Source organism: Sebastes umbrosus, chromosome 15, assembly GCF_015220745.1.
Source record: "Sebastes umbrosus isolate fSebUmb1 chromosome 15, fSebUmb1.pri, whole genome shotgun sequence".
Taxonomy (NCBI): Eukaryota; Metazoa; Chordata; class Actinopteri; order Perciformes; family Sebastidae; genus Sebastes; species Sebastes umbrosus.
Genome location: NC_051283.1, coordinates 32417797 through 32431962, shown reverse-complemented (window position 1 = coordinate 32431962; position 14166 = coordinate 32417797). Strand labels below are relative to the sequence as shown.

The 14166-nt window shown below is 47.2% G+C and overlaps 1 protein-coding gene across 2 annotated transcripts in view; it reads left to right on the top strand.

Moving 5' to 3' along the window:
- thsd7aa (thrombospondin, type I, domain containing 7Aa) overlaps nt 1-14166 on the top strand; it is a 143087-nt gene that overhangs the window by 83107 nt on the left and 45814 nt on the right. For both annotated transcript variants that reach the window (XR_005210309.1, XM_037795193.1), the window contains exons 5-6: nt 6497-6652; nt 8981-9184. Coding sequence is in view for 1 of the 2 variants with exons in the window: in XM_037795193.1 (XP_037651121.1) it covers nt 6497-6652; nt 8981-9184 (360 nt within the window). In the remaining variant the exon portion in view is untranslated. The remainder of the gene's footprint in view (nt 1-6496; nt 6653-8980; nt 9185-14166) is intronic.

Below are 14166 nucleotides of genomic sequence, written 5' to 3'. Positions count from 1 at the left end.
GAGAGAGAGCGTTCCTATTGGCTGAGCTCCAGCTGGTGGGCGGTGCTTGGTATTTCCTCAACAGATCTCAACATGAAATCTTGCCATTAGGAGCACCGGAGGACACCGGAGGACACCGGAGGACACCGGAGGACACCGGAGGACACGGAGGAACATGATTACCTGTCTCATGCACTACTGTCAGGACATAGTAACGTTTTATAAAAACATCTTCTTTAATCATATTTGCTCCGTTTCTACCGGCTGCTGCTTTAGAAGAAAAGAGACTTTGTCTTTCCTGAGAGCAGTCGGTGATTCAGTGGATCACTTCAGTAGAGTCAGTCGGGTGATTCAGTGGATCACTTCAGTAGAGTCAGTCGGGTGATTCAGTGGATCACTTCAGTAGAGTCAGTCGGGTGATTCAGTGGATCACTTCAGTAGAGTCAGTCGGGTGATTCAGTGGATCACTTCAGTAGAGTCAGTCGGTGATTCAGTGGATCACTTCAGTAGAGTCAGTCGGGTGATTCAGTGGATCACTTCAGTAGAGTCAGTCGGTGATTCAGTAGATCACTTCAGTAGAGTCAGTAAAACGTGTCTTTGGAGTCAGCAGATATAAATCTTAAATCCCCTTCAGCATTCACGACGTATTGACTTCTACATTGGAGGCATTCTTCAGATGTGACGGATACAGGAACTGAGTCATGTCCTCGTTCTGCTGTCGGAGCATCCGGTGGAGGATTTCACTGTGGGGGGGGGGGGAATCCATAGCCTAATTAAGCTGATAGAATCTGATCATTTGCTTTCAAGGATGATCAGCAGATCTCACAGAGACTGAGATAGGATAGTCTGGGATAGTCTGGGATGGTCTAGGATAGTCTGGCAGACACATCAGTCCCAGTCCTATTACTGGGAGCTGCTCCCATCCCAGATCACTGCCTGTTCTTCATTTCATTCAGTCACAGATTGACTCCGTTCTGAAACTCTGTCACACAGGTAAAGATGACCGCTGACAGCATCACTGTTATTACAGTATGACATTCTCTGATGGTCTTCATGAGCAGCTCTTTAATCCTTCCTGGTGGTTCATATCTCCTTTTCTTCTGAAGAGGAGAAGAAGAGCTGCTGGATGTTACTGAGAGGGAGCTACTGGATGTTACTGAGTGGGAGCTGCTGGATGTTACTGAGTGGGAGCTACTGGATGTTACTGAGTGGGAGCTGCTGGATGTTACTGAGAGGGAGCTACTGGATGTTACTGAGTGGGAGCTGCTGGATGTTACTGAGTGGGAGCTACTGGATGTTACTGAGTGGGAGCTGCTGGATGTTACTGAGAGGGAGCTACTGGATGTTACTGAGTGGGAGCTGCTGGATGTTACTGAGTGGGAGCTACTGGATGTTACTGAGTGGGAGCTGCTGGATGTTACTGAGAGGGAGCTACTGGATGTTACTGAGTGGGAGCTACTGGATGTTACTGAGTGGGAGCTGCTGGATGTTACTGAGAGGGAGCTACTGGATGTTACTGAGTGGGAGCTGCTGGATGTTACTGAGAGGGAGCTACTGGATGTTACTGAGAGGGAGCTACTGGATGTTACTGAGTGGGAGCTACTGGATGTTACTGAGTGGGAGCTGCTGGATGTTACTGAGAGGGAGCTACTGGATGTTACTGAGTGGGAGCTACTGGATGTTATTGAGTGGGAGCGTACGGATGTTACTGAGTGGGAGCTACTGGATGTTACTGAGTGGGAGCTACTGGATGTTACTGAGTGGGAGCTGCTGGATGTTACTGAGTGGGAGCTACTGGATGTTATTGAGTGGGAGCGTACGGATGTTACTGAGTGGGAGCATCTGGATGTTACTGAGTGGGAGCATCTGGATGTTACTGAGTGGGAGCTACTGGATGTTACTGAGTGGGAGCTGCTGGATGTTACTGAGAGGGAGCTACTGGATGTTACTGAGTGGGAGCTACTGGATGTTATTGAGTGGGAGCGTACGGATGTTACTGAGTGGGAGCTACTGGATGTTACTGAGTGGGAGCTACTGGATGTTACTGAGTGGGAGCTGCTGGATGTTACTGAGTGGGAGCTACTGGATGTTATTGAGTGGGAGCGTACGGATGTTACTGAGTGGGAGCATCTGGATGTTACTGAGTGGGAGCATCTGGATGTTACTGAGTGGGAGCTGCTGGATGTTACTGAGTGGGAGCTGCTGGATGTTACTGAGTGGGAGCTGCTGGATGTTACTGAGTGGGAGCTGCTGGATGTTAATGAGTGGGAGCTGCTGGATGTTACTGAGTGGGAGCTGCTGGATGTTACTGAGTGGGAGCTACTGGATGTTACTGAGTGGGAGCATCTGCATGTTACTGAGTGGGAGCTACTGGATGTTACTGAGTGGGAGCTGCTGGATGTTACTGAGTGGAAGCTACTGGATGTTACTGAGTGGGAGCATCTGGATGTTACTGAGTGGGAGCTACTGGATGTTACTGAGTGGGAGCTGCTGGATGTTACTGAGTGGGAGCATCTGGATGTTACTGAGTGGGAGCTGCTGGATGTTACTGAGTGGGAGCTACTGGATGTTACTGAGTGGGAGCTACTGGATGTTACTGAGTGGGAGCTACTGGATGTTACTGAGTGGGAGCTACTGGATGTTACTGAGTGGGAGCTACTGGATGTTACTGAGTGGGAGCTACTGGATGTTACTGAGTGGGAGCGTACGGGAGTTATTTCCTGTTCTGGTTCCGATCGATGCTGAAACTTAATTGGGGAGCAAACGGTGACATGCTGTCTAACAGCTGTGCCACTGTGATGCCACGTATCCTCGGCCGGAGAGGAGCTGGGAGTCGGGTTATTGATGGCAGGTGGCAGCGCGGGTTCCTAATTTGGTGTCTGGAAGTGTAGCACAGGGAAGACTGGACCATCTGGCACAGAGATACCTGAGCAAGGTCAGTCTGTGAGGAGGCTTCCATTAATCAGCCTTTGTTATGGACGAGGAGGGAGGACAACAACGAGGCTGCTGTCCTCACAAAGCTCTCAATGAACCACATGGATGTTTGATAGAATGAATGGGATGTCTGACTGTTCGGTTGCTGTGACGACACACATGAACATGTTGGAATTAAAGTCGTCAACGGGTCATTTGGATGATCTAACTCAGCACCTGTTAGTGCAGCCGATCATGTGTTTAATCCCTTCCAGGTGTGAGTTAGTTCGTTAGAATGATACGGCGTCTTCACAGCCACTTCGGACTGTTTGGGATTTTATATTCAATCAATGAGTGTGACCTAATTTGTTTTCAATTCTGTGTTTTGGCTCAGCGGGGTGAGACAGAAATGATTCATGAAGTGGAGGGCAAGGTGCAGAATGTAGAATCATAATAATGTTGTTCTGAAGGTTCAGAATGGAAATATGAGACACGTGACACCACAGGTCTGCAACCAGAGGTCTGCAACCACAGGTCTGCAACCACAGGTCTGCAACCAGAGGTCGATGGTAGACGGGTTTTAACCAGAGGTCGATGGTAGACGGGTTTTAACCAGAGGTCGATGGTAGACGGGTTTTAACCAGAGGTCAATGGTAGACGGGTTTTAACGTTTCATTTGTTGACAATTTTGCACATTTTGATTTTGCAGCCCTGTTACTTTTACTGCCAATCCACAAACTCTTTACTTTGACTTCTGAACCCGTTTCAGTACAAAGCAACTAGTGCCAATAAAAGGTTTAAATTCAATAGATGTCGTTTTTTTCATCAGGATCATTGTTTGAAGCGTTTGTTGTTGTAATATAATTTCAGCCACAAGAGGCTGAAGAGCACCGCGAGCCTTTATGTTCTAAATAGGACTAAAAGCACTCGTGTTTTCTCAGGTGAATTTTAATTTACATAACACACAATAAAAATGAGGAACTTAGAAAGATACCCTGGTAAAACCTTTTTTCCACCTGTTCTGCCTCTCAGGGCTTCTGTTCTGACCAGATACCAAAGAAGTGAATCACATGTCGTTCCTCCTCAGCTTTACGTTGTGTTTAAGGTGAACTAGCAAAGCTAGCATTATGGGAAAAGTGGGCAAATGCTCCAGACCCATTCTGCACATTCTGAAACTAAGTTGTGTTAAATCAAATGTCCTCATTCTGACACAGAACCTCTGTGTCCAGGTCGTATTCAGCACAGTAGACCTGGCTGGTTTTAGGTGGGAGGTTTCAATAGGAGCCATGCTAATTAGCAGATCCATCATACTGTCCTGACCGTTGGTGTGCTGATGTTAGCATTTAGCTCAAAGCACCGCTTCCACTCCTCTCATTAACGGGTATCATGTGAATGACTTGAATAAGCAACATGATCCACCTCCTCCGTTTCAGGTAATGACCAACACAAATACATGTTCTGCTCTTAGAGAATACAGAAGAAGCTCAATCCTAAAGGTCCTTAAAATATGGTAGTTCTGTTCAAATAGAGTGTTAAAGCAGTAATTGCTCGGTATGCAGGTTGAATGGAGGCAAACCAAACACATATAGAAGCCCGGGTAGGGTCGAGAGGAATACTCAGAGGAGGGGGTAATTAATCACTGCCTTCTCAGCCAGTCACATTACAGCCCTCACACCTTTTACTCAGCAGAGCCAGACTCAGCGGGGCGAGACAGACATGATTCATGAAGTGGAGGGCAAGGTGCAGAATGGAGAATCATAATAATGTTGTTCTGAAGGTTCACAATGGAAATATGAGGACATGTGACACCACAAGTCTGCAACCAGAAGTCTGCAACCAGAGGTACAATAGATGGATTTTAAAGTTTAATTTGTTGACAATTGATCCCGTTCTGATAGTGCAGTCCCGTGACTTTTACTGCCGATAAACTCTTTACTTTGACTCGTGAACCCGTTTCAGTACCGAGCAACCAGCGCCAATAAAAGGTTTAAATACAACAGGTGTTGTTTTAGTTCTGCTCCAACGCAGCGCTGGCAGCACATGCAGACAATCCCTCCCTCCCTCCCTCCCTCCCTCCACGCCGCTACCAGGTGAGCGAGGAGCCCCAGCAAACGGGCGCCATTCATCTGCATGCACAGCCAGCACTGCGGCGATACAGAGCCGGCCAACACCGGCAAAGCCTCACCCCGAGCCGGCCCTCGGTGAGGGAACAGGAGGAGAAGAGTTAAATAGAGAAGCTGTCGGTTTCATTACTTTGTATTAATGTAATAAATATACAAATGTCAATTAGATGGTAATCTGCATGAGAAATCTGTTTTAATAATCATCTGCTTATAGTCAGACCGACGTGATCACTACGAGAGTTTTCCTCTGTAATACAATAGTGACATGTAGACTGATTATATTCATTCCCCCGGTGCAATGTTAGTCCTCCTGGTGCAATGTTAGTCCTCCTGGTGCAATGTTAGTCCTCCTGGTTCAATGTTAGTCCTCCTGGTGCAATGTTAGTCCCACTGGTGCAATGTTAGTCCTCCTGGTGCAATGTTAGTCCCACTGGTGCAATGTTAGTCCTCCTGGTGCAATGTTAGTCCCACTGGTGCAATGTTAGTCCTCCTGGTGCAATGTTAGTCCTCCTGGTGCAAGGGAATTGTATCGGTACCATTGGACTCCCGAACTGAAGGTCCGATCCAACAGCACGGCTGGATGTGCTGAACTATAGAACATAATTAGAAAGGGATCTGATGTTGATGTAGATGAAAAAGCAACTAATCACATTTGACATATCGAGCGCTCTTCTGTTCCGGCGGGACTCAAGGGCACGCCACGTGTTCGCATTAAGCGACGCTATTAAAGGACGCACCTTTGGCCAAGTGGAGGCAATTTACATGTGAATGAGGCTCAGTCCTGTTGAGGCACAGCGAGAATGATTCATCAGCCTGGCGACCTTGCAGAGAGTCACCTCCAGCTGTTTGGAGCCGAGGTCCACCGAGAATCAGGCCAGAGTTAAGACTGGTCTGCTGTGCCGGGGAAAAGAAACCTGCTTGTTTCAAAGTTGTCTAGTTTGGGACAATGTGGAGGTTTGGGTGGGTGGGGGGTGCTATGAATGAAAGAGTGGAGTGTTTCCAATCTGTGGCTTTTATATTGAGCTGAAAGGAGTTGTTTCTGGGGGATTCTGAAGGGCACTGGAGACCCAACAGACCAACTTCTACATGTTGTCATGTCTTTGTGGTTTGTTCTTTTAAACTACACAGATTCCACATCTCTTTGAAGACTGGAGTTGTAATACCATTGTCCCTGCACATTATATATGCATGGTCTTCTGTACAGCTTTGAAACTGAATGAAAGGTCCTGATGTACCACTTAGAAACTCAGATTTACTCTACCACCATCTCACCGGAGTGTCAAACCGTGTTTTCAGGGTTATCAATGACAAGAACTTTGGAACATGTTGTGGACATCTTCAAACTGTGGGTTTCCATGTTTAATGTGCCTCTCTTTCTTTGTACTGTATCATGTAACATTTTACTGTGATGAAAACAGTAGAGTTTCACATCATAACATCATTCCTACCGCGATCCAAAGCTTGTGTCTGTGTGTCCGCAGCACCGCGACCGATGGACGGTGATCTGTGTCTGGGGATCCCCCCGAACACCACCCAGCTCTGCCATATCAGCTGTCCTGTTGAGTGTGAGGTGTCTGCGTGGAGCGCCTGGGGACCCTGCACCTATGAGAACTGCCAGGACCAGGCAGCCAAGAAAGGTACTGTGAGAATACGATGCCACTGTGACATGGAGTAGTTCATGGAGCTCTAAAGAGATCTCACACTTTGGGCCTTGCTTTCCCAACATTGGGCACATGTGATTCATACTAACGGATGGATGAATATCGAAATCACCGTTTGCATGAACATGTCAGCCTCATCATCACATCTTTGCTGAGGAGTTTCAGCCATTTTCAACCGATGAAATGCCATGTTTTCTAAATGTGGTAATAAGTGTGAACATTAACAGCAGCGTTGACGTGATTCATCCCAGGACAGTCATGTAGTTTACAGCTGGAGTGTGCAGTACCTCTTTAAGGTTCCTGTGTTGTCACTTCAACACTCATCTCTCCTGTCTGTCTGACTTTTGGTACCAGAACAGTAGCATGTGATGTGTTTAGCTAATGCAACCGATCCTCCAGATGTTTTAGTGGAGTCTGTGGTCAGCTGCTGAACATACTGGATATTGCTGATATTGCCCAGCCCTATACTGTAGGTTGCTCACATTTGTACATGCAGGTGTACATATGCAACTTAACGAAACATCTCACACCGTCATTCTGCGATATTACTCCATGTGTGTTCTGGATGTATCTTCTATGTGAGTATTAATCATTAAATATCAAAGTCAACATCTGGGCCTCGTGGCAGCACCAGAGGAGGGCAGAAGTTTGGAGCATCATCAACCTCTCTGGCTGTTTGTCGGCTGTTGCAGCAGGTTGTGCTAGTCCATCAGCGGGGTTGACGCGGTCGCTGCTTCAGCCCTTAATTATCCCTGGAACAGCGGCGTCCGCCATGACTAATGCATGTTGACTCTGCCTTAATGAAGCGCCTCAAATGAAAGGGACGGCTTGAAATCCTCCTCCATGCATCTTAATGATGGATCCGCTCCCACTCGCTCGTCTTCTCACTATACTCTACTTCTGCTCTTCTCTCGCTGTCGTCTTATGCACATAATGGAGAGTGAACATGAACACGCACACACGTCCTCCAGTGTGTGTACCCTACGCTCATTAACTGGACCGATATGGACTAAAAGTGCATTCAAATCTTTTCATCAGTCGGCTGTGATTACAACACCTTAGTTAGTCCTGTATGATCCACTGGGTTAGAGACCTTTCTAGTATCTGACCAACAGTTAGGGTTGAGGTTTACATCACATTCCTTTTCAACTCTTTAAGGCCGGTACATGCAATACATTGTATTAAATAAAATAAGATTGTGTCAAGCATAAACACACATCATCAACATATTGTTTTCTCCATGAATAGAATCAGATAAAGTGACACCCATGCTTCTTGTTATTGTCTTTTCAAGATTCTAGAAATCACAGCACAGATCCCATCCTCTCTACAACCGTCTGCCAGACTCAGTCAGACCCTTAGTTCAGCTTTAAAACTATTTATCTACATCTCATGCTTAAAACATCCGTTAAGTTGGATGTGAATCCTTTTTTCATTGCCTTTATCAAACAGGCCACAACAGGTGTTGTTGCTGTGCGTTGGTATGAGGAGCTGATATCCTGAACATGAGAGGTCATCATGGGATTGTTTCCATGTATCTCTGTCTTCAGTCACAATGAAGCATCCAGCTCTGACAGCTGCTGCTATCTTGCAGCCAGGCCATTCATAATACACCCTGCAGATAGCGAGTGAGTGACGCCTGATAGAATTGAATTCCCTGCACCCCGAGCCTCATCTCCCTTATTGCCCCCCCATCCCTCCCATCAAAGGGTCCAGACAGGCTGGCCTGGCTGATTAAATAAAGGTTTTTGAGGGGAAAAGAAAGATAGAAATGAAATGGAAACGGATCCTTCCATCTCCACCTGAGTCCTGCAGGCACTCCGGCTCTCTGCTGCCTTATCGGGCCGGAGCAGGAGTGTGGATTAGGGGTGGGGGGGGGTGACCTTGGCTGGGCTGGAGCTAACATCCCCCCTTCCCAGGACCTGGGACACGGAAGCCCGTGCCCTTGAGCAGAAGAGACGACACACACGAGAACGAACCACAGCTGAATTAATGGATTCCTGCATGCATTCGTCACTTTGGATGAAAGCTGCTGTAACGAGAGGAGAAGAAGAAACATTCATTATGTGAACTTCTTCTCAGAATCTCTGTCAACTTCAGGCTTAATGGACTGTCTCATTAACTTCAGTATTATGGTTATCATAGAAGGCCCACTGTGACCGCAGAGTGGAGTTAATGACCTTTCCATTGCACATCACATCTGATCAAATTGCAGCAAGTTTTAGCTCAGCAGATCCCGGGTGGGGGGGGGGGGGTTGATCAGCGTGTTCATTTACTTCATCAAGTTCCCGTTGTTCCCGACAGGCTTCAAACTGAGGAAGAGGAAGATCGTCAATGAGCCGACGGGCGGGACGGGCAACTGCCCCCACCTGGTGGAGGCGATACCGTGTGAAGAGCCCAGCTGCTACGACTGGCTGGTGGTCACGCTGGAGGAGTGCATCCCCGACAACGACAAGGAGTGTGGACCGGGAACACAGATCCCACAAGTGCAGTGTGTCATCAGTGATGGTGAGTACACACATGCACACATCTGGATGCTGCTACATATCCTGATGTGTTGATGCACATCGAGTCAGACCTGCTGTGCAATGTGACTCGGTTGATGCATTGATGGTGTGTGTTGCCTCTAACTGCGTGCAGCACTGTGATCGAGTGGTGCCGCGCCAGCAGAAATGCGGGCGTGGTTCTGGACCGTTGTGGTGAAGTGGGAACTGAGCAGGAAGGCAAAACTTTTGATTTACAAGTTGATCCACATTTCAACCTTCACCTATCGTCTCTCGGTAGTGACCGGGAGAATGAGATTGCCAATACAAAAAAAGAAATGAAATGTGTTTCCTCCGTAGGATGGCTGGACTCACCCTGAGAAATAGAGCAGAAGCTCAGACATCCGGAGGGAGTCAGGGCAGAGCTGCTGCTCCTTGTTGAAAGGAGTCGAGGTGGTTCAGGTCTCTGATCAGGATCCTTCCTGGGAACCTTTGGAGGGTCTTCAGTCTGTGGCTCTATGGCTTCTCCAATGTGACGATTTGCTGCTTCTCATTGTACATTCAATACCTTTGAGTTTGGGACTGTTGTTCAGACAACACAGAACATCTGAAGACATCGTCCGGTAGTCGGAAATTAAGATTTTCATATTCTTTTGGAAAATTCAGACAAAAACAGAATCTTCAGGAGATCTGGTTTCAGGCTGTCAGGTACAGGTGTTTGTAACGGTAAACGTGCACAACACTGAAGAAGAAGAGGCTGTGTTGAACCCAGGAGCTAATGCCAGATAACTGGAGCTGTTTTCTGCGTTGTGTGGAGGTCTGGAGGTCTGGAGGTCATGTTCAGTATGTTCTGGGGCCGTTTACTCCGTTTACTCCGTTTACTCAGTTTACTGAGCTCTGATCGCTGCAGAGTCTCTCGGCTTCTCTCTGAACCGCTCCGCTGTGGGCCCTATAGCCTCGGCTCACTGCCCAACATCCTAATTGCTGTACATGTTGTAGGGAGATATTCCTGCTATTGTGTGAGCTATTCAAAGCTATTTCATTGTGTGTGTGTGTGTGTGTGTGTGTGTGTGAGTGTGTGTGTGTGTGTGTGTGTGTGTGTGTAGCTGCTCTCCCCTGGGTTGCAGCAGAGGCGACCGGCCAAAACTGTGCTGGAAGAGAATGTGAGGCAGGAAAACAGTGCTGGCACGCACACACGCACACACACACACACACACACACACACACACACACACACACACACACACACACACACACACACACACACACACACACACACGCACACGCACACACACACGCACACACACACACACACACACACACACACACACTGTGACCTCAGGACTAAACACCTGCCTTCTTGTTCATCCCTCCCCGTACCACTGTAGCAGGGACCCAGCAGGCAGACCAACACATTAGCATCAGTAACAGTGTTCAGCATTATAAAGAGCAGCACACGTTGCTGATGTTGCTGTTTGCGTCTGAAAGCAGATCCTTCACTCGTCTCTCTGAGCCGTGCACGCCGTCTCTCTGAGCCGTGCACGCCGTCTCTCTGAGCCGTGCACGCCGTCTCTCTGAGCCGTGCACGCCGTCTCTCTGAGCCGTGCACGCCGTCTCTCTGAGCCGTGCACGCCTGTTACCTATTCACAGCGTTGGTGAAGATACTCTGAGAGTCTTACAAGCTTCTTCACATGGGAAGAGGTTAAACAACAGTAAAGCTTTCTACAAGACAGATCCAGAGTTTGACTTAAAGCTGCAGTAGGCAGTATATTTTTGGCATCATTGGGCAGACATCCCATAATAACCTTTCAGCATATTGTAATTGAAGTGTTCTGAGAGAAAACTAGACCTCTGCTCCTCCTCATGGCTCTGTTTTCAGGCTTTAGAACATCAAGCCTGTGACGGGAGACTTTGACCAAGTGGAAGATAAAAGTTCTGAGTGGCAGACTAAAGAAAAAGCTTGTCTGCTTCAGTGGCAGGAAGTGAAGAAAGTTAATTTCAGACCCTGAATGCAACACATCCAGACTTCTTATTCACTTAATGCTGCTGCATCACTCATCTAAACATACGTCACGTTTCAACAGCGAGCCGGGAGCAACACAGTGTCACACTCTGGATCTGAAAAGCCCTGGGCTATACAAATAAACTACACTATATAATACATGTATATATATATATATATATATATATATATACATATATGTATATAACCACTGACAACAGAAGCAGCATGACTGACCGTGTGTCATTTACAGAAGAATAAATGAGATGGACCAACAGCAGACTCTACAGAAGACTCTCAGCATCTACCAGCCTCTATATTCCGTTTCTACTTCCAGCGTAAACGGAGCTCAAACTTCCAGAGCGTCTTCCAGAGCGTCTTCCAGAGCGTCTTCCAGAGCGTCTTCCAGAGCGTCTGCGTACAGCAGCGAGAGGAAGAATAATAAAGAACTCGTCTTCAGGGAAGGAACAGAAAGCAACGGTTTCTCTGTCTTTGATTTCTGTTCATTTTGGTTTATCAAATGTGTTGTAGAATTTCTGATACTGAGGTTAACTTCAGGTTAACTTCAGGTTAACTTCAGGTTAACTTCTGGTTAACTTCAGGTGAACTTCAGATTAACTTCAGGTACCTGCGTTCCAGGTTCTGACTACACCAGAGGTCTCTTCTCTGGGACCCTGGTTGCTAGAGCAGCGGGCTTCACTCCTCCCGTAGACTCAGCTGATAACAGATAACAGACTCACCCCCCGACAGCGACGTCAACACGACCCAGAACAGAGAGGAGAGATGGAAGAGATGCTAAAGCTCTCACAGATTCTCTGAGGCTGTCTGAGGAAAAGCAAATATTAAACATTAACAGATGAACTGCAGGAGCCGGAACACCGTGAGACAATTGTTCTGATACATAAAAAAAATATATATATATATTTTCTAACAATGGAAAATAAAAAGCGTGAGAAGTGAAGAGTGAAGAGTGAAGATGAGCCGGTAGAACATCCAGCAGCTACAGATGAGGGATGTGAACAGCTTCATTCATGTCTAACTGAAATATACAAACTCACTTCTCATTAGTGAATCAATTATTATTATGACCTGAATATCATAATCTCATCCAATATCTTAGTTTCCTTTTCAAGATGATCTGAACTGAATGTGTGTGTGTTTGTGGGAATACGACAATTATGGGTAGATTCCTGAACCATAACACAGAATACTGCTAATGAGGGCTCTGGGGAGAGAGGGAGAGAGAAGGGGAGAGGGAGAGAGAGAGAGAGAGAGATGGGGAGAGGGAGAGAGAGAGAGAAAGAGAGAGAGGGGGAGAGGGAGAGAGAGAGGGAGAGAGAGGGAGAGGGAGGGAGAGAGAGGAGGAGAGGGAGAGAAAGAGAGAGAGAGAGGGGGAGAGAGAGAGAGAGAGGGCGAGAGAGAGAGACAGAGAGAGAGAGAGGGGGAGAGAGAGAGAGACAGATGGAGGGAGAGAGGCGGAGAGAGAGAGAGGGGGAGAGGGAGAGAAAGAGAGAGAGAGAGAGAGAGAGAGAGATTGTTCATCAGATTCCATATTACTCATAATCAGGTCCCGTTCAGCGGCTGCAGTGCTGCATGTTGCTGCATGTTGTTGCATGTTGCTGCATGTTGTTGCATGTTGCTGCATGTTGCTGCATGTTGCTGCATGTTGCTGCATGTTGTTGCATGTTGCTGCATGTTGCTGCATGTTGCTGCATGTTGTTGCATGTTGCTGCATGTTGTTGCATGTTGTTGCATGTTGCTGCATGTTGCTGCATGTTGCTGCATGTTGCTGCATGTTGCTGCATGTTGTTGCATGTTGCTGCATGTTGTTGCATGTTGCTGCATGTTGCTGCATGTTGCTGCAGTGATTCAGTGATGAACATCCTCCTCTTCCTCTCTATGACTAATTATCTTGATTTATGTCTACTGAGAAGTTAAAGGGAAAGTGTTCTTGAAGCATGATGTATTATGGAGCAGTAGGACATGTGAAGACTGCTGAGACCGTCCTCTGGGGGACTTCTCAGTCCAACTGTAGACGCTGTTATGGGAGGAAGGAGGACATGTGGACTCATTTGATCAAAGAGACACATTCATGACTGACTACTATACAGCAGGTTCACCATGTTTCACCTTTAACATGTTTCACCTTTAACATGTTCACAATCTGGGTTTACTTCAGCAGAGATAAAAGCTCAATTACAGTTGTTTTTCCAAATGTAGTTCATTATATATATATATATATATATATATATATAAATATATAAATATAGAGAGCCACATCAGGTGGATTTTAGTACGCTGGAGAGTGTGTCATGAGACGTCACTCACCGTTTTTAAACGGTGTATTCTACAGAGGTTGTGGTGGATTTGTTTTGCTTGACAATAATAGTTGTATTTGGTTGCAATATGTATCTGTAGCTGTGTTACACCCCACCCTAACAACACTAACACTGACCCAAACCAAACACAGAACACACCTTTAGGACTCGCAAACCCACAGCATTTATTAACAAGACAATGTGAAACAGACAATATATCAAGTCCTAAGCTGAGAGGCAGCAGAACCAGCAGAACCAGCAGTCCCCACACCTGAAGCCTCTCTCTTCTGCTGCTGGCACAGGAGCTTTTAAGCACCTCCTTCTCAACCTCGTTTAGCAAATGCAGCACACCTGGGCACCTCGTTGAGGAGTGCAGCACACCTGGGCACCTCGTTGAGGAGTGCAACACACCTGGGCACCTCGTTGAGGAGTGCAGCACACCTGGGCACCTCGTTGAGGATTGCAGCACACCTGGGCACCTCGTTGAGCAATGCAACACACCTGGGCACCTCGTTGAGGAGTGCAGCACACCTGGGCACCTCGTTGAGGAGTGCAGCACACCTGGGCACCTCGTTGAGCAGTGCAACACACCTGGGCACCTCGTTGAGGAGTGCAGCACACCTGGGCACCTCGTTGAGCAGTGCAACACACCTGGGCACCTCGTTGAGGAGCACAGCACACCTGGGC